Source organism: Ostrea edulis, chromosome 6 (genome assembly GCF_947568905.1).
Source record: "Ostrea edulis chromosome 6, xbOstEdul1.1, whole genome shotgun sequence".
In the NCBI taxonomy this organism is placed as follows: Eukaryota; Metazoa; Mollusca; class Bivalvia; order Ostreida; family Ostreidae; genus Ostrea; species Ostrea edulis.
The window spans coordinates 68,441,823-68,461,508 of record NC_079169.1 but is presented as its reverse complement, the minus strand read 5'-3'; the positions used below and the strand labels follow the sequence as shown (position 1 = coordinate 68,461,508).

Below are 19,686 nucleotides of genomic sequence, written 5' to 3'. Positions count from 1 at the left end.
ACAACAATCTGAAACTCGTCCGAAAGCATTCGACTTAATGACAGATTGTACATGTATTTGTAAATTAGATCCATATAACGACCATAAAAGGTGCGAAATTCTTACTTCAAATAAGACTGTTGAAATCCCTTTAACATCAACTTATCTGTTGGTAGCCTGTCTATCTTTAAAAACTGATCATACGCAGAACATGATATTCCGTATTGAATCAGTTGAGAGACATATACATATGCACGTGATAATGGAATATTGCTGCATCAATATGGAAAGTTAAGAAACTGAAGTCAGCACTTTTGTCATAAAATTGAGATGTTGGTTTGTCGTTAACATCTATGTTCAATAAAATATCCAGAAACGAAGCAGATATGTAAGATCTCGTTGAGTGTTTTATTTCGAGTTCACTATATTGAATTGACAAATGAATGAAAATTAGCATTGTTAATAGAAAAAATCTAAATGTCGAGAAGAAAGCCAAAGCAACAGAAGTATTGAACGAATAGGTGAAGATAACGAAGAGTGGTCATTCTGTTAATCCCTTCAAGAAAACCAAAGTTGGGCAAACACGGACTCCTGGATATACCAGAGATGGAATTAGGTGCCTAAGAGGAGTAAGTATCCCCTGTCGATCTTTCACATCCTCCGTAATTCCTACATCTTTTAAAATAACATTAACGGAGAACTCCGTAGTCAAAATCAGTGGATAAAGAACGGTCTATCAATCGGTATGAAACACGTCAGACATCATTTGTCCCATTGACAGGTTTTAATTGCAAATTGGCTTGTTATAACGACCATAGAATTAGCGAAAAGCTACATTCTGCCTCGTAGGAATATAAAAACAGGTCATTAATAATGAAATACAATATGTTTTGGATCACTAAAGACTACGTAGATATTCTCAATGAGAAATTCCAACACCTTTTTAAAATCAACTTCAGAGTATTTGTGCGTAGAATCAGAGTGATGTTTAACAAAGGTGAATATAACGAATAATCTCATATCTCCTATAAGCAATACAAAATAAAGTGAGTTTTGGATCAATGTTCACAAGATATGAATATTTCCGTGTTCCATTTGTTTTGAAGAAGCAGCTATCTATGACATCAAAAAGCCTAATATCCAATTCATCGTGAGGAATTATCGTGTAAAGTGTTGAAAATTCATGCAAGAAAGTATTGTGATTTTAAATTTACAAAAAGTTCTTTGAATTATTTTCAGAATTGACCTTTGATTTACACAAGTTTTAAAATCCATTATAGGCACGGTGTAACTCATATTCATTCGTCACATTAACTGGGATATTAAATGTGTTTAAAACTGAAGCATGATTTTGAAAGGGATTTCTAGTAAAAGTAGGATTACCAAATGTGAAATTAAAACCAAGTTCGTTTAAAATACTGTTGTAACAATGAACCTTACAAAGATAAAGTCGTTCCAAGCTTTGTCAGCTAGAGGCAGTACATATTCCTCCTGTAATCTATCTATTTCTTTTATAACTTCTGCTTTACTAAACACAGAGAGATATATTATACGCACTTTTGTTTAATGTTTCTGATACGGAATTGTAATATTCCTCTTATACTTTTTATCCATTCTGACAAGGTTTTAAGTTCTTTATTTGCATATTTAGTTCATCGTCTGGCAAAATCTTAACAGAATTCATAATAGAGATGCAGTTCTCTCGCCAATTGAAAGATCGAAGCTCTCTGAACGTAGAACCTTTCAAAATAAGCGATTTCAGTACGTCATTTTCAATTATGTCAACATCGCCTGTAAAGATGTGTCCAACTGAACTATAGTAGAAAAAGAACATGTTGGTGTACTATGTATGAGATTATCTATATCTAGGCATGAAGTTAGTACACAAACAACTTTGGATATGATAGTAGGGGTATATTCGTAGGAAATATATACCTTGATATATAAGCATAAAAACTAAGGACGCCATATGGCTTCCGTAAAAAGAAGAAGTCTTACCAGCGATTCATGGTCAGGAATTTTTGGGAGGGATCCGCCATTCTGTTGACAAAGTTGTCGGGCTGTTTTCCAAGATATTGACGCATGAGACAAGAATTTGTAACAAAATCCATTTCTGGATATCCATCCTTCTCGACATTTCCAATTCACAGCTATAAGAAATTATTTCATATGGTTTACGCAGCAAAACGTTTACGAACAATCAATGCAAGTAAAAGTACTCAACGCCAGAAGAACACGAATACGTATTGTTGATAGATAAAACGTCATCGATGCATCTAAATGTCGAGTTGAAGGCCACAACAAGACATAAGCTCTTCTCATGTAGAAGCTTTTAAACAAATTCTGTCTTATAAGAATAAACAAAACAGGTCAACTAACAAAGGAGCACAATTCTTGCCCAAGGGAATTTCAACAGACTATCGATCATCGCCAAAGACTACATAAGTACTGACAATGAGGAACTCCAGCATCCTTTTAATATCCACTTCAGAGAACTTGTGCATCGAATCAGAGTGGTGTTTTTCAACATAATATTTGAACGACAGATCGTAAGATATGAATATTTCAGAGTTCCATTTTTTAACGAAGCAGTTTTTTTATGATGTCAAAAAGCCTACTCTTTAATTTATCGTGAGGAATTATCGTGGAAAGCTTTGGAAACTCGTATGTTTCGATGCTGTTGATTTTGGAAAAGTTTTGTGATTACAAATTCTTTCAAATTTTTGAGAATCCACCTTTGATTTACACCTCTTCTCGCATATGTTGTTGCACAATATGTATGAAGTTTCTCCTTCATGACAGCTATTATTTTTTGATATGTAGAGATAGGGGCTTGATAGAACATTTATTGGATCATGAAATGTGTCTCGGTTTGTGTGCGTTATTTTTTTTTCTACGCAAAAAGTACAAATGAACAAGTGGCGTAGTACATTCACCTTACAGCCCATGTATGTCGCTATCTGTGATTGGCTGCATCCGATCACAAAACGTTATGAGAAAATCCACTGATATGATAGTCGTATGTAATGTAATAGGTATGTTTACTTTGTTCTTTATGTCAGCGATGGTTACGACTCGCATCTCAGTTGCAGTCATGTTTACTACATATGTAGTTTTAGTTCTTTCTTTCTTTCACATCTATCATGTTACGACGCGATCTCTTTCAATAAGTAAAATTATACAAATATTGAAATAAGACGTCTAATGTCTACAAAAAGACACATACTGCAAATTTTAAAGATTTCAAATATCTGTCCAGGAAATGCTCTGTGAATAAGTTTTAAAATTGCCCAAATTTGTGTCTTCTCTATAATTGCCATGTACATGTATATAGCGTAAATTAAGAGTAAGATGACAACAAAGGAAACTCACTTCTATCGTGCCCGGGTAGGCGTTTCTCGCAGTGGCTTCCATGGTAGCCATCAGGACAGATACACTGACAGGACCGCCCTCCAGCGATTCCACCGTTCTCACAGTACAACCACATACAGTTCCCTGAAGAATTGTTGTTCAATGAATCTTCACATGTGCGAAGATTTCAGTTCAACATTGAATTACTCTACTTGTTCAGTATAGTGTACTTACGGCCACATCTGTAAGCTCTGTTGATGTAAAGTTTGTCATAGAAACTGACGTCATCAGCATTCCCTATGATGGACTGGTACTCAGGTTGTCGCGTTACCATAGTGACATTTCCGTTTTGTGACCATATCTGCGCATAAACAAAATGAAATATTTATATGGCTTATATGGTGGTAGTCAGAAAACCCAGTTCAAGAGGCTCTTCCTAGAGGGGTCCTTATTCCGGTTTTGTCAAAATGCTAGCTTGAATGACTCATTCATTAATGTGAAAGGAAGCCGGAGTGTCATAAGAAAACCCAGGTGTCCTCTCATAACCACTGCTGATGGCGAGGAAGGTCATATCCTCTCATAACCACTGCTGATAGTGAGGAAAGTCATACCCTCTCATAACCACTGCTGATAGCGAGGAAGGTCATATCTTCTCATAACCACTGCTGATAGCGAGGAAGGTCATACCCTCTCATAACCACTGCTGATAGCGAGGAAGGTCATATCTTCTCATAACCACTGCTGATAGCGAGGAAGGTCATATCTTCTCATAACCACTGCTGATAGTGAGGAAGGTCATACCCTCTCATAACCACTGCTGATAGCGAGCGACGTCACATCATCTCATAACCACTGCCGATAGCGAGGAAAGGAATTCATTCGGTGGTCAGTAGTTGTTAAATAACAGTGATATAAGTGTGTTTCATTTATTCTAAAATGCAACATTAAAGTACATCTATTATTAGCGCCATTTTGAACTTCATCATCATAATACCCTTTATCAGAAACATAGTTTTGTTGAGTTTGGGATGAAGACATTGAATAGTAGTGAGTTTACTGCGGAATTTCGTGTTGAAACTTTAGTTACACGGTGCATATCCCCTCTTGAAGCCATCTTTGTTGTTAATGGACTAAATCATCTTCATCTCAAAGTCTATTGCAATTGACTGCTGATTTGTCTTTAATTTTCATCAGCTCACAAAGGAAACATTGGCAGTTAACAGGAAGCCAAACAAATATAATACAAGTGAAAAACTTTGATCTAAACTTTTTAAATCTCTGGATATCTTGCTTAAGAGATGGTAATTTCAATGTTTAGTTTCATAGTTTTGGTCTTCTCTCTTTTTACTTTTCAGATACATGACTGACATTCAGAGGGATTTATTGTCTACGTTTACCAGGATATACCCTGTATCAGGATATAGAAATCATGGCGGGTGTGACCGGTCGACAGGGGATGTTTACTCCTCCAAGGCACGTACCTGATCCCACCTCCGGAGTGTCCAGGGGTCCGTGTTTGCCCAACTATCTATTTTGTATTGCTTAGAGGAGTTATGAGATTGATCACTGTTCGTTATCTTCGCATTTCATGATTAAGATGTTGCAGTAAAACACATATATACTCACATAAGGATTATAGTGCATAATGCTTTTGTAGTCGTATGGCACACCGTACGTGAAGTAAAGATAACCTCTTCTCGATATGGTCATGAAGTTTCGGTCGGAATCGGGTTTGATATTCTTGGCCCGGATGTCAATGTATAGTCCACGATCGTCACGTGACATAGGATGAATCATCCCAATGGCATGACCAAGCTCATGAAGAATTACGGGAATCTGAAGATAAATTTTTCTCTCAATCATGAAAATATAGAAACATTAATTTTGTTAAATCATGGAATTTATTACATTTTTAACGGTGAAATACTGACAATTATCCATTGAATAATATGTGTATTCAGAACAGAAGTTGTTTTATTGCTCCATATAACACTAGATTCTTTCAATATGTAGACCTTCTGGAGTGTTGTTCTATTTCTCAGCCTTTGTGGTTTAGCTGCAGTGTTAATTTGCATTTTTATTTTATTTATTTTAGTTTTCGATTTGATGTAGATATTCTGTTGTCCTGGGGAAGAATCAGGTCGTCCAGAAAATTAAATAATTTCATATCGTTGGTTGGCTGGTTTGTTTGTTTTTTTTGTTGTTTTTTTTTTGTTTTGTTTGGTTTTTTTTTGTTTTTTTTTTAGTCCCTTTGAGGATATTTCACTCATATTGAGACGTCACCAGCTGTAGGTGAATTACCACTTAGACCTATGTTTAGCGCTCATAGCTGTAGCAGTAACGGTTCTTTAACTTATCAACGCCTACCGCGACTCGGAACCTCCGTTTATAAAGTCATATCCGAAAGACCCATGATTCCCATTTTTAAATACCGAGCGTCTGGCGAAAGAGCAATCTCTACCTTATGTAGGTTTGATGGGGCCATGGCACGACCAAAGGAGCAATCACTACCCATGTTTATACGTGTAGGGTTTTGTATGACACGAGCTCGACCTCACGATTACAATGCGAACGCTCTATCACTGAGCTACCGCAACCGGTCCGAAGAAAATGTAATAAACAGAAAATTCAATCTTTTGCCATAGATATAGAATTTATTTCACTTAAATTAAGAGAGAGGAGTTTATGAAATATTTTCACTCATGAAAGTATCAAACAATTTTTTTAACTCGTGAAACAAATACTAGTATCCTACATGCATACTATTGATCAACCAAATGCGACTCACGGTCATACAGTTCTTGCCAAGACCCAATAACTGGGGTTGCTGGTTCCGATCTTTTCCCAAGTCAGAAAAACACCTGCAATCCATGTAAAAATGGTTTCATACAAATATGTACAGCTATAAATTGTCACTGTTTGAGAGAGAGAGAGAGAGAGAGAGAGAGAGAGAGAGAGAGATTAGAGAGAGAGAAACAAGTCTGTTCATCCCATTTTAGAGGTCATCTGTAAATGAAACAAAAATAACCAAAACGAACGAAATAGAACGAGACGTTAACAGATTGATGCTTACTCCTCCTAGGCACCTAATCCCACCTCTGGTGTGTCGAGGGGTCCGTGTTTGCCCAACTATCTATTTTGTATTGCTTGTAGGAGTTATGAGATTGATCATTGTTCGTTATCTTCACCTTTCATAGTAACCAAACTCTTTAATCATGGTAATATGGACAATCATCCCTGTGAAACTTGCCACATATAAATGAAATTCGCCTCCCCTTTGACGTGGACTTTCGGATTGATGAAAGATGTTAAGCGGTCCATCTGAGGACATAGGAAGCAAAAATGCGTGCAACATCTTATTTTATTTCTAACTGCACCGTTAGAACCCATTGGTTTTCTGTCCGTTGCAGTGAAATGAAGAGAAAACCCGTGGGTTCAGACGATGATCTAACTGCTGAGGTGCGAGTACCTTTAATCATGGGAGATTTATATAGTACCATATACCATCGTTTCGATTTGATGTTGTTTCTTTTCGTTGTATTTCGTTTCGGTAGGTTTCATTTCGTTATGTTTCGATTTCGTTTCGCATTTTACAAGTGCCCCATTTTGAATAAATAAGCACGGAGAAAGAATTTTAAGCACACCCATGCAGACTTTTGAAGTAATTTTGAATGAACGATATAATATACCATTAACCTTGTGTGTCCAGATGTCCATGTTTGCCCTTCTCTTAATTTCATATTTCTTTTATAGATTTATGAGAATGATCACTGTTCGTTATCTTCACTTGTTCAGTAACCAAATAATGTGCATTTTTGCCATGTGTTTAACTTTAACAAATCATGTGCAGTACATTTTCATCAATCTGGCTATATCATTAAACCTTACAAAGAGTTTTTCACATATAACTGTAGCGTCATCAACAGGTGGCATTAGCAAATCTTAATGTGATATTTTTCAGTTTTTTTCATTTGGAAAATTACCCAGAGTAAAGGAAAGACATTTGACTCCACTTTTGGCACTCTGTTTTCCCTAAAATACATTTTGTAGCTCTTACAAGTTTATTGTCATTTCGGTTGATTATCACTGAAGAGACATTATTTGTCAAAATGCGCATCTGGTGCATCAAAATTGGTACCGTATAAGTTTTACATTTATGTATGATTCACGTATTACTAAACATATACCATTTGGTTGTGGCCAATGCATGTATTGTACACTGTTATCGACTTTAATATAAAGCACATTGACAATGCATTTCTCTTTAAAGAACAAGTTTGAAAATGCACATAGTTGATGTCGTAGAGATTCGGAGAGATGAAAATGTATAGAGTCGGTCCGAATTTATATTCTACTTACCTGCTTCTTGGGTACTCTACTAAGAAATAGTAAATAAAAGGTGAAGATAATGAACAGTGATCAATCTCATAACTCCTATAAGCAATACAAAATAGATAGTTGGGTAAACACGGACCCCTGAACACACCAAAGGTGGGATCAGGTGTCTAGGAGGAGTAAGCATCCCCTGTCGACCGGTCACACCCGCCGTGAGCCCTATATCTTGATCAGGGACGGAATTATACGTAGTCAAAAACAATATACCAAGAACGGCCTATAAATCAATATGAAACAAGTTAGACAGCATTTGACCCAATGATACATTGTATTGGCAAACTAGATTGTTATTTCGCAAATTCTATGGTCGTTATAACGATCTAGTTCGTCAATACAACCTCGCATTGGGTCAAATGCTGTCTGACTTGTTTCATACCGATTGTTAAACCGTTCTTGGCACATTGATTTTGACTGCGGATAACTCCGTTTACCTGATCAGGATATAGGGTTCACGGCGGGTGTGACCGGTCAACAGGGGATGCTTACTCCTCCTAGACACCTGATCCCACCTCTGGTGTGTCCAGGGGTCCGTGTTTGCCCAACTATCTATTTTGTATTGCTTGTAGGAGTTATGAGATTGATCACTGTTCGTTATCTTCACCTTGCATTGTTATCACGACCATAGAATTTACGAAATACTGACTTTAAACGAGACTGTTGAAACCTCTGCATCATCAACTTGTTTGTCAGTAGTCTGTCTCGATTTAAAAACTGATCATATGTATAACAAGCTCTTGCGTATCGAATCAGTTGAGAGATATAAACACCATATGCAGGTGATAATGGAATATTGCTACATAAATATGGGAAGTTGACGATGGGGAGGTTGAAATCATCCTGTTTATCATAAAGTTGAGTTGTTAGTTTGTCGTTAATATCTATTTTCAATAAAATATCTAAGTATGAAGCAGAAGTGGACGACTCTGTGGGGTTGTTTGTTTTGTTTTTTGGGGTTTTTTTTGGGGGGGGGGTCCCCGTTTTCCGCCACACTCAAAAAATTTTCAGTTATCTGGTGGCGCCGAGTTTTTATTGGTAGAAGAGAGAACCCAGATATAATGTATTGTTGAATGTGGCGGAAAACATCAATCAATCAATCGTTACGTTACAGTACATACGTCGTTGAGTTGTAGAATCTGACGTAATCCTCTACTCGACCTTGGGAATGCTTAGAGAGCGGAATGAACCTAACACAGGTATGTCTTTCCCATCGCTTCATGGCCACCCGAATTAACGTCCTTGACCGCTCATCTATAATGGAAATTGAAAACAAATAATATTAATTTACGTCACAAAACGCAATCCTGGTTTGACAAAATGGTCACATCTAGGTCTAAGATAAAACCAATATTATTTAGATATGTTGTCATTACTAATACTATATTGGGACATAATGGACGTCAGCCTTGTAAATGTAACGTGCATGGGTCACCCAGCCAAGTGCTGATCACGCTCGCCGTTGCTTAACTTGCGTGATACAGAGATACATTTACCGCATCACTGGAAAAGCTAGCACACTAGTATTTCCTTTATTATTATTATTATACGATATTTCCCCTATTTAAACATATTTATGAATTAGCAGGGTTTTTTTAATTGTTGACAATTAAAATTCATCATTTTAACAAGATTTTATCATTTTCTTATCATTCTGTTTAACGAAAATATATGATTTTCTGATATTGACATGTACTTCTGTTTTTGTATGTCTGACATCTTTAAAGAGGTGGCAACATACACATTTTCTTTGGTTAATAATCAAATTAATACAGTTTTTCCACTTTTAACCATTAATATTAATAAGTCACATGAGGATGAAGCTACCTTAGCAGCGTTTGTGGATGAGAAGCCAATATTTCAGATAGAGGAGAATTTGTGATATTGAACTATACTACCAAAGCTCTTCTCTGGAATATCATATGGTATGATTCCTCCTGGCCAGGTGCGAATGGGGATCAAAAATCTTCTTATTTGACAAGTGACCACGTTCTGTACTCAAATGAAAAGATAGTGAATGAGAAATTTAGGAATGAAGACCACACAGTGTTTGGAACATATGTAGAGACATTGAGAAACAAGTCTTACCATTTGGGTTACGAAGAAGAATATTCCACAAATCACAAGAACAGACATGGTCCGTGTAAAGAATTATTTTCCCGTGAGAATGATAATATTACAACATTTATTTGGATTGGTTTGAATAAGAAGAAAAGAAAAAAGCACGAATTCCCTTCTTAGTTCCGCATTTCTAAACGATACATCACGTTACATGACAAATCACTCTCAAGCTTTGCATATAATTTGTATTTGTGTCCTTGTAGCTTTATCTGTCCTGATGACGGTATGTGTTTAAATTAAGGTTACAGTTCTGAAGTAAATGAACTGTTTTAAAGACTACAGGCTGTGGTAGATGTATACACACTGGGGCAGTGTGTATACTTACACTTGATTCCCGTGGGCCAAGGACATTGTTCTGACCTCGTACCAATGCTGTCTTTCCAGGAAATGAGTGAATAAATAAAGTGAGTATGGTGGCTGATTTGTGCCACTTTACAATTTGTTGTCTTTTCGTTATTTCGAGGCGTTTAGCGTTTTGTCGTGTTTTCGCTTAGCGTTTTGTTGTGGTTTTGCCTCGAAAATGCAAGACGACAAAACGCCAAGCAAAAAGCACAGGTGCTTGAGGACAGGACTCCCCCCCCCCCCCCCCCCCCCCTGTCCTCATATATAGAGTGGGTTACGAATTTTTATAAAACGTTTATTTTAGGTAATTTTTCGGATCGATGGTATAGGTTAGATTACAAATATGTTATAAAAAGATGATTTATGAAAAAAAAAAGTCGAAAAGGCCCGGGGGTCTATATCGTGGAGGAGGGGGGGGGGGTCCTGTCATCAAGCACCTGTGGCAAAAAGACGACAAATTAGATCGCTAATTTGCGTATTTTGTTTGCCGTTTTTTCGCCTACACTTTGTCGTCTTTAAATTCGTTCTGTCATCTTTTCGTTATTTAGTGGCGAAAAGTCGCTAATTATCATTTTGTCGTCTTTTTCCTCGAAAAGACAAGACGACAAATTGTAAAGTGGCACAAATCAGTCACCATAAGTGAGGGAAATGTCTCCACAGTACAACAGATACACATATGAGTGATATTTTTTAAGAATATTAAAATTTGTAAGAATTGGGAGAAAACACATGCATGTGAAATGGTACAGGGCTAATTTCACTGGTTGTAATTTTCATGGGGTTCTCTCTCTCTCTCTCTCTCTCTCTTGAAACGATCGCGGTTATGTGAATTCGCGGATTTGTAAAAATATAAAAAAAAATCGAAAAGGAATGCAAAACTTTTTTTAATAAAGAAAACAAAAGATTACAAACCTATCATTGTAGTTTTTTTTAACGCATCCTGTGGCATTATACGGTAACCCATCGGGCGCCTGTCAAACAAGATTCATGTTTTGAATAGAATATTCAGTAGATTTGATCTAAACCACGGAAAAATTAATTTCAAACAAAACTATCAGTGTAAATCTCATTATTCGCTCTTTGAAACGGAAATCACGACTGTGAATCTCGTCAAGGACAGAATATTAGATGGAGTTTCACCCCGATAAATGACACGCGTTCACCATCAGCAGACGGGCTAACATCAAACGTCATCAATACAAGATACATGTACACATTCTGGAATCCGTGGCACGTGCAAAGTACATAGGATGACTTATACACTGTAACATCTGACAGGAAATAGAGCGACATACTACAACCATCTGAGATTCTGTGGGGGAAGCTAATATGACCTCAGACTTTCTCCGTTGCTACCTCAACATTAGTCAAAGAGAACACTTACAAATCATTAAGTGAGACCCCTGGTTGAGTACGCGTCATCAGTTTGGGACCTATATCATCAAAAAGACATCCGCTGACATGATACTGTACAACAAAGAAGGCCCGCTGTGTCAGCAACAGGTGTCGGAACAGATCTAGTGTAGATAATATATAAAACATTTCAACTAGAGACCATTAGATCACCATCGTAGAGATGCCATACTTACCACGCTTTATAAAATCATAACCAAGTGGCCGTTGTCAAGAACTTAACACTTTAAAATCACTTCGCAGGACGACATTCTCACCATCTTGCTCTTCAGCTACCATGTGCAATAGTTCCTGTCGTGAATCTTAATTCTTCCTGTGTACCATCAGGGAATGGAATGCTTTACCACCAGCAATTGTGTCGCTCAAAACACCTGAACCCTTCAGGGAGCAGGTGTCCCAACACAAATTCTGAAGAATTACAGAATTTTAACTTTTTATAGATGTCTAACCTTTTGCAAGGCTATTTATGACAGAATTATCATTCAGTTGATTGTGGCCATTACCAGAATCTCAGGCTCTGTCGGGCGAGACAATATCTGCAGGCAACGTACATTTTAAAAGAGCCCTTGCTCTATTGGTCATTTCATATCCACTGTATACCATAAATCTGCATTTAGAACCAATAATTCTCTCGGTGTGGATAAAATATACCAAATCAACACTACACACTCAACACTAGCTGCAGAATTGTAGCTCTCTGATCTGTCCCAATATTTTCTCAAAGAGCTACAGTTCTGCAGCTAACTCAACACCACACACACAATCAACCAACATTTATTCATTCAGGGGAATAATATTGTTATGCACCAACTCCTGATGTCATATTTTAAAATTTATTCTTGATCACTGAAAAAAAAAATCGTGACAAATGAAAATATTTCGACAACAGAACTTTATCACCATTGCTGTAGGAAAACTCAACAACAAACCACACACTTGGTAGAGCCTGGTTTAAAATACATGTACCCTTTGTTGCATAGTAAAATGTTCCTTGGAGTTTGAAATTTACATGTAGTTTCACATACATGTACCAAGACCATAAAAAAATGTATAATAGTTTACATACAGTGAATTGTTCAAAAACACTAGCGTCATCACTTCAGGTGTGTCATATTACAGGTGTGTCATATTCAGGTGTCACCATAAGGGACCATCATAACAGGTATGGCTATCGATTTCCTTATCACGATAGTAAGATAGTACATTCGTTGCAACAGTTCACATTTGTTCACCTGTACTATCGGGTAAAGCATCAAAATGACAGATTGTTAATCAATACAAATCAAGAGCAACATACAACTAATGCACATTTACATACATGAAAGGCATCACTGGAAAAAAGCTAATAATCAATATAAAAGCATCAAATCAAGGCAAGGATGAATCTGGTGTAAAAACAAATTATTTCAGGTTCCAATAAACATTTTAAATAATCTTAATAGGCATTTGTTCATCACATCTGTTTCATGCAAACTTTTAATCAAATACATTAATTCAAAATAAGTATCTAGAAAAAATAATATTATAGAAAAAAAAAGCTGATACTTACACTAGACATTGACAAGATATGTGTAAAAAGACAGTATGCATGATTAAATAATACAATATTTGTTCTGAATGGGAATTCAATATTGAGTTTAAGATATTACTTGTAAAACTCAAACATAACTCAAATGAATGCATAGTTTTCAAATAATCAACCTTAATCACGAAAACATAATACTAGTTCACACATTCATGGATTTCCTTCATAGTTTTAAATTTTCAAAATGACATATAACAGGATGTAAAAGTACCAGTATATGTTCAGGAAACAAAGAACAAAACCGTTTGGCTGTTACATCAGTTAGAATCCCACTCTAGTGAAGAAAATCAGCAACATTATCACTGAGAGCTTCCTAGAACCCTAACCCACTTTCTCCTCATCAGAAGTCAACTTCTACACCACTAATGTCTTACCAAGCACGAATACATTTATAACTAGTAATATAGTAATACAGAACGTTTTGCATAGCATCTCATGTGTAGGGGGGGGGGGGGGGGGGGGGGGGCACCCAGAAGTTTTCTTTCAGAAAATGCGTATTTTATATTTGGATTACTCATAATTTGAATAACAAATTGACCACATACAGGTATCTAGGGATATAGTAATTTGACTGTTTCGTTACTGGGGTTACCAGTGGACAGGTCGATCACTGTATAATATTGCCCTTGTTAAACAAGTAGATACATTTGTAATTAGAGACACAGTGTCTCCTACACTAGTAATGGGAATGCTGGGACTAAGGTACTGAATCAAAGGCCGACAAAACCAGTAAAGGAGACTACAGAAAATGGAATGAAGCAAATCAAAATAAACTGTTCACAACAGAGAAACATTTATCAAAGGTATGAAATTTCTTCCTTTATACTTGAGTATCTATAAAACATATTTTCTTATCACAGATTTCTTTTCACATGTATTCGGTGTGTTGTACATTTATACCATCATTCTAAGAATCTAACCCAAATGTCCTACAAAATGAACTATTTCTTCCAACATTGGTAAAAAAAAAAAAAAGTAACCCTAAATTTGTGCATGCATAAAGAGGTGCTTGGTGCAGATTATAACTGTTCACAGATTCAGTACATCTTTCATGATGTTTTATCAGTAAAACATGACTCTGTCTTCAAATGTTCGAAATTCGTTCTTGAAACAAATAACTTTAAAACAGCAGTGAATGGGATGGGAGAGGGTAGACTTTCTTAACTTTCACATCACTACCGGAATAAGGAAAACTAGTAAATCTCGCTGGCAATTATTCCACCAGCAAATTCATTTAATCACTTGTAAGTAGACAAATTTTTGTTTTGTTTAAAATGAGTAACATTAAAAAAAACTTTTAAAATATATTTACATTGATGATTGAAAATATCCATACCCCATGCAATAACTATTTAAACACAATCTACATTAGAACTGATATTAAGTTCTCGCTCTCATTTGTACTTTATTCTTGTCCTCAAATAAACTCCTGATGAGAAGAACTTGGGTTAGGGCTACAGAAATCATAATAAACACTTGTACACCGGAGAAAAAGTTCACTCTCTGGAAGTTGTTTTCCTGCGTGTTGCGATCTCGAGCTTCGTAGTTTTTCATCACTTGTTGATCTGAGCTGGCTTTGTCGAGGTTTTTGTTAACATTGTCCAGCAGATTCTGTAATTGAAGATGGGTAATTTTTATTACAGTGCTCAATAAGATGACGTTTATGTGTAATCAAGGATCTGACAAATAGAATGCACAATCTACTGCATTTCCATGACGTTACATTGTAATCAGATTATCAAATATTCCTATTTTACGCACAGGCAATTGCATCACTTGGGGTCGAATTTACTATATAAAGAGTACTCTTTATATAGTAAATTCGACCCCCAAGCGATGCAATTGCCTGTGATTTTATGCATTTCCATGATGTTACATTGTAGTCAGATTATCAAATATTCCTATTTTACGCATTTTTGATCATAAACAACACACTAAAACTTAATTGAAATTATATTTAAAGATAACTAGAACACAATTTTAACTTCATTGAGCAGTGACCTTTTTTCGAGATTGAGACACACTTTTAGGTGATATCCAACAATCTACCAAAAATTTTAAATAATTCCAAACAAGATTGACAAACTCTTTAAGGTAGCTCCATCCTCATGTGACTTATCAATATTAATGGTTAAAAATGGAAAAAACTGTAATAATTTCCACTCAATATAGTTTAATATAATTAATAACCAAAGAAAATATATATGTCGCCACCTTTTTAAAGATGTCAGACATACAAAAACAGAAGTATATGTCAACATCAGAAAATCACATATTTTCGTTAAACAGAATAATAAAAATAGATAAAAACTTGTTGAAATGACAAAATTTAAATATCAACAGTTTCAAAAAACTGATAATTCATAAATATGTATAGATTAATTGTGGATACTAGGTAAACCAATGTATAATAGACATCAAGTAGAGGAAATTCCAGCATAGGAGTTATTGCCCTTGACAAAATTATTTTAATCATAAATAATTGATTATCTATGAAAAATATAAACTTTTTCAGTATTAATAGTTATTATAACCAGATTTTTTATTATATCCAGTGAATAAAATTCCTCAGAAAGATATATTTCTATCATGCGCAAAGTTTAATTTATTAAGATTTTTGCAAAAACCTATGACATCACCTGAGGATCGATCAACCTTAAAGCCTGGACACATTATATTACATGTTCTTCTGCAAACACACCAATATGGACACCTACATGTATATACTATAATCAGTATCGGGGGGAGGGGGGGGGGACGACAGAATTCTGGTTGTTGGACTGTGAAATGATTTTCTGCTAATAAAATATATGTACATGAATTTTATAATGTCTCTAAACAGCTGTTACACTCTCAATTCACAGTTGAGAAAATCAATGATTGATACATCTATTAAATCTGACAAAATGCCATTAGATTTTCTACCTTTAGCCGGATCATATACTTGATGTAAGAACTAGCTAATCACAGCTGTAGTTTGTTCTTTTCAATTACAATACTGAAAAGTCATGATGTCACAAGATTTAAAATACTATATTAAGTCATGATGTCACAAGATTTAAAATACTATATTAAGTCATGATGTCAAAAGATTTAAAATATCATATTAAGTCATTCTCTCACAAGATTTAAAATACTATACAGTATATGAATAAGTCATGCTGTCACAAGATTTACAAGAGGCCCATGGGCCTAGAATCGCTCTTCTGATACATTGTGGAACAGGCAAAAATTCTCACTAACAAAGATTCATCAATTAACAAAGTTTGATGATGTTAAGTCAAATAGTACCTGAAAATTTGAATGTAACTGTCCAAAAGTAGGTCACGGTGACCTACTTTTGGTCGACACACTAAAGACTCAAGATGCATCAACTGACAAGTCAAATAGTATTCAAATATAGCCGTCAAATTCCAAAAGAAGGCCACAGTGACCTATTTTTTGGTCGACATACTCCAAAGACTCAAGATGCATCAACTGACAAAGTTTAATAATTGAAGTCAAATAGTATCTGAAATATTCAGATATAAACGTCAAATTCCAAAAGTAGATCACAGTGACCTACTTTTTGGTTGACACACTCTGAAGACTCAACATGCATCAACTGACAAAGTTTGATAATTGTAAGTCAAATAATATCTGAAATATTAAAATATAGCCGTCAAATTCCAAAAGTAGGTCACGGTGACCTACTTTTTGGTCAACAAACTATGAAGACTCAAGATGCATCAACTGACAAAGTTTGATGATCCTAGCTTTCATAGTGTCCAAAATATGCATCTAAAATTGAAAATGTGAAATTTGAATGTCTGCAAAATTCAAAAAGTAGGTCACTGTGACCTACATTTTTTATAAATATGTTTTGAGGCCTCCAGACGCATCAACTTACAAGGTTTGATGATTCTAAACCTCTCGGTATCTGAAATATCAACCTAAAATGTATTCATAAATGATTAGCCATAAAATTCAGAAAGTAGGTCATGGTGACATACTTTTCAAATGACGCAGTTCAAGGTCCCATGATCCATCAACTGACAACTTTTGATGATCATAGGCTCAAAAGTGTCCAAGATATGCATCAAAATCCATTTAATAATAATTACCTCCAAAATTCAAAAAGTAGGTCACCATGACCTACTTTTGAGACAACATGATATTAGGTCCTAAGATGCATCAACTGACAAAATTTGATGATCCTAGTCCTTATACTAAGCAAAATATCAAAGTTTTAACAAAACAAAATTTAAGGTCAACTTTGAAGTGACCTTGAGACCACACCCTTTGCCCCAGGATGATGCCTTGAACAATTTTTTATCTACAACCTATCCTCATCCTTATGCATAAGTTTGTTGATAATATGCCCGGTAGTTCTTGAGAAGAAAATTTTTTAGCAACCACTACTTTTGTTTGCATTTTCCTAATTATCTCCCCTTGTTAAAGGGTCGCAACCCTAGTTTTAGTACAAATGAAAGCCCTTGGGCCAAGGATAACCTGTGACACATTTGACAAAAATTGGCCAAGAGGTTCTTGAGATATAGCCCTTTTTCTAAAAAGATGACGCACACCGCACACCAGACATATGGCCATATGATTAGCTCTTTGAGCCTTTGGCTCAGAAGAGCTAAAAATACTATATTAAGTCATGCTGTCACAAGATTTAAAATACTATATTAAGTCATGATGTCACAAGATTTAAAATACTATATTAAGTCATGATGTCAAAAGATTTAAAATATCATATTAATTAAGTCATTCTGTCACAAAATTTAAAATATTATACAGTATATTAATAAGTCATGCTGTCACAAGATTTAAAATACTATATTAAGTCATGATTTCACAAGATTTAAAATACTATAAGTCATATTATACTTTCATGCAAAATTCTCGAATCTGATTGGTCGAGAAGCATTTGGAAAAACATATTCTTAGTACCCTCTGAGAACAGAAAGCACGTGCTCTAGGGTGATAGTATCTAGCAACAGGTAACAGTACTTGACAACGGGTGATATCATAAAAAAATATAACCTGCGTCAAATTTATGTGCGTACAGTTCGCCGTAGATTGTTAGACGATGTTATTTGAGTGTTTGTAATAAACGTGAATACCCGCATCGATATGCGAAATATTGTTGCTTGATCACTTAGCAATGTGTCATCTATGATCACTGGGTTGCTTTTATATTGGTCTTGCATCTTTGTAAAATCACCAATCTTTAAAAATTGTAACCCTTGTAGTCATTGAATCCAAATTTTATATTTTTGTTTCAGATAACATGGATGATTTCACATACTACTACTGCAGCTTCTCAACATGCCATTTCGAACAATAGTAGAACATTGTACTGGCCGATAAACAACCCAATGAGGTTATTAAATACAGACAATTAGTCATTCAAATAAGTTTTATACCCTCAATATCTCAAATCCTTGGATATCTCAAAGTTTTTTCTCAGCCCCATCAAGTAAGAGATAATGAGGTTTGACTGTGCGTATATATAGATATACTGAACTACAATTCACTGTATTGTTGTAACCATAGTAACATTGGTAACACTTCCTACCTTAAAATCTTGCACAGTCATGTCAACAATAGATGCCAGCTCCTCCTGTGCTGCCTTCCAGTCCTTCTTCTCATCACTCTCATCATCATCATCATCGTCACCAGTGATGATTTCAAAGAAGACAAGCTTCCTAGCAAAATGACTGAAGGAATTGTCAAAGCACACCTTGTATACCCCTGCCTCAGTAGCTTCAACTCTGAAAAGAATAGGGGAAAGGAGTGCTACTCACAAAAAGTGCTTTCATTTCACCAATATATATATACATGTATATATATATATATATAGAGAGAGAGAGAGAGAGGGGGGGGGGGTCTTGTAACTCTTGAATTAGACACACTGATAAGCCAAAACTTCACTGCAGTCCCTTGCATACTTCCTACTGGTAATTAATACTCCAAAATGTGGTCAATTTCTGATTATTTTCACATAATTGCCTTCCATACAAATTGAAATTTTCTTAAATACATTCCTTTAACAAATTCCCAAAAGTCCACTCACAACAAACTAATCACCCTCTTTCAAATTGCTGTAGGTTTGCTACTATGAAATGGTGCTTACACTTTGATGTGAGCTACTCAAGCTAATAATACATTTCTTCGTGGCACTAGAATTTATGGGACCCAGTGTAAAACGCTGACAGTGGACTGGGGAGTTTGAAGAGCTGCAGAGGGTGGGGTTAAATAATCCATACTTTTTCTACAACACAAAATAAGTAGTTGTAAAAAAGACCCTTTAGTGTTTTAGTGGGAGCCTTCATTGTTCATTGGTTTAGATAAGTTCAAAAATATTTCAGAAACTATATATCTATACGCAATTTCCGAGTTGCCCAATAGTTCTTTCCCTTTGTGGAACTCTTACGGACAGTGAGACGCAAAACATACTATCGTCCACATGCGGTGGGTACAAATGCATATCGCTGCCTTCATATATTGCCTAAAGGCCG

At 35.6% G+C, this 19,686-nt stretch overlaps 1 protein-coding gene across 1 annotated transcript in view; it reads right to left on the bottom strand.

Moving 5' to 3' along the window:
• The window catches only part of LOC125646431 (tolloid-like protein 2), a 34,458-nt gene that overhangs the window by 8,137 nt on the left and 6,635 nt on the right, over positions 1 to 19,686 (bottom strand). Inside the window, exons 3-11 of the mRNA XM_048872703.2 lie at positions 18,744 to 18,939; positions 14,585 to 14,791; positions 9,618 to 9,711; positions 8,841 to 8,973; positions 6,119 to 6,191; positions 4,957 to 5,166; positions 3,565 to 3,691; positions 3,352 to 3,474; positions 1,978 to 2,129 (exon numbers count right to left, since the gene is read on the bottom strand). Of these exons, the coding sequence (XP_048728660.2) occupies positions 1,978 to 2,129; positions 3,352 to 3,474; positions 3,565 to 3,691; positions 4,957 to 5,166; positions 6,119 to 6,191; positions 8,841 to 8,973; positions 9,618 to 9,711; positions 14,585 to 14,791; positions 18,744 to 18,939 (1,315 nt within the window). The remainder of the gene's footprint in view (positions 1 to 1,977; positions 2,130 to 3,351; positions 3,475 to 3,564; positions 3,692 to 4,956; positions 5,167 to 6,118; positions 6,192 to 8,840; positions 8,974 to 9,617; positions 9,712 to 14,584; positions 14,792 to 18,743; positions 18,940 to 19,686) is intronic.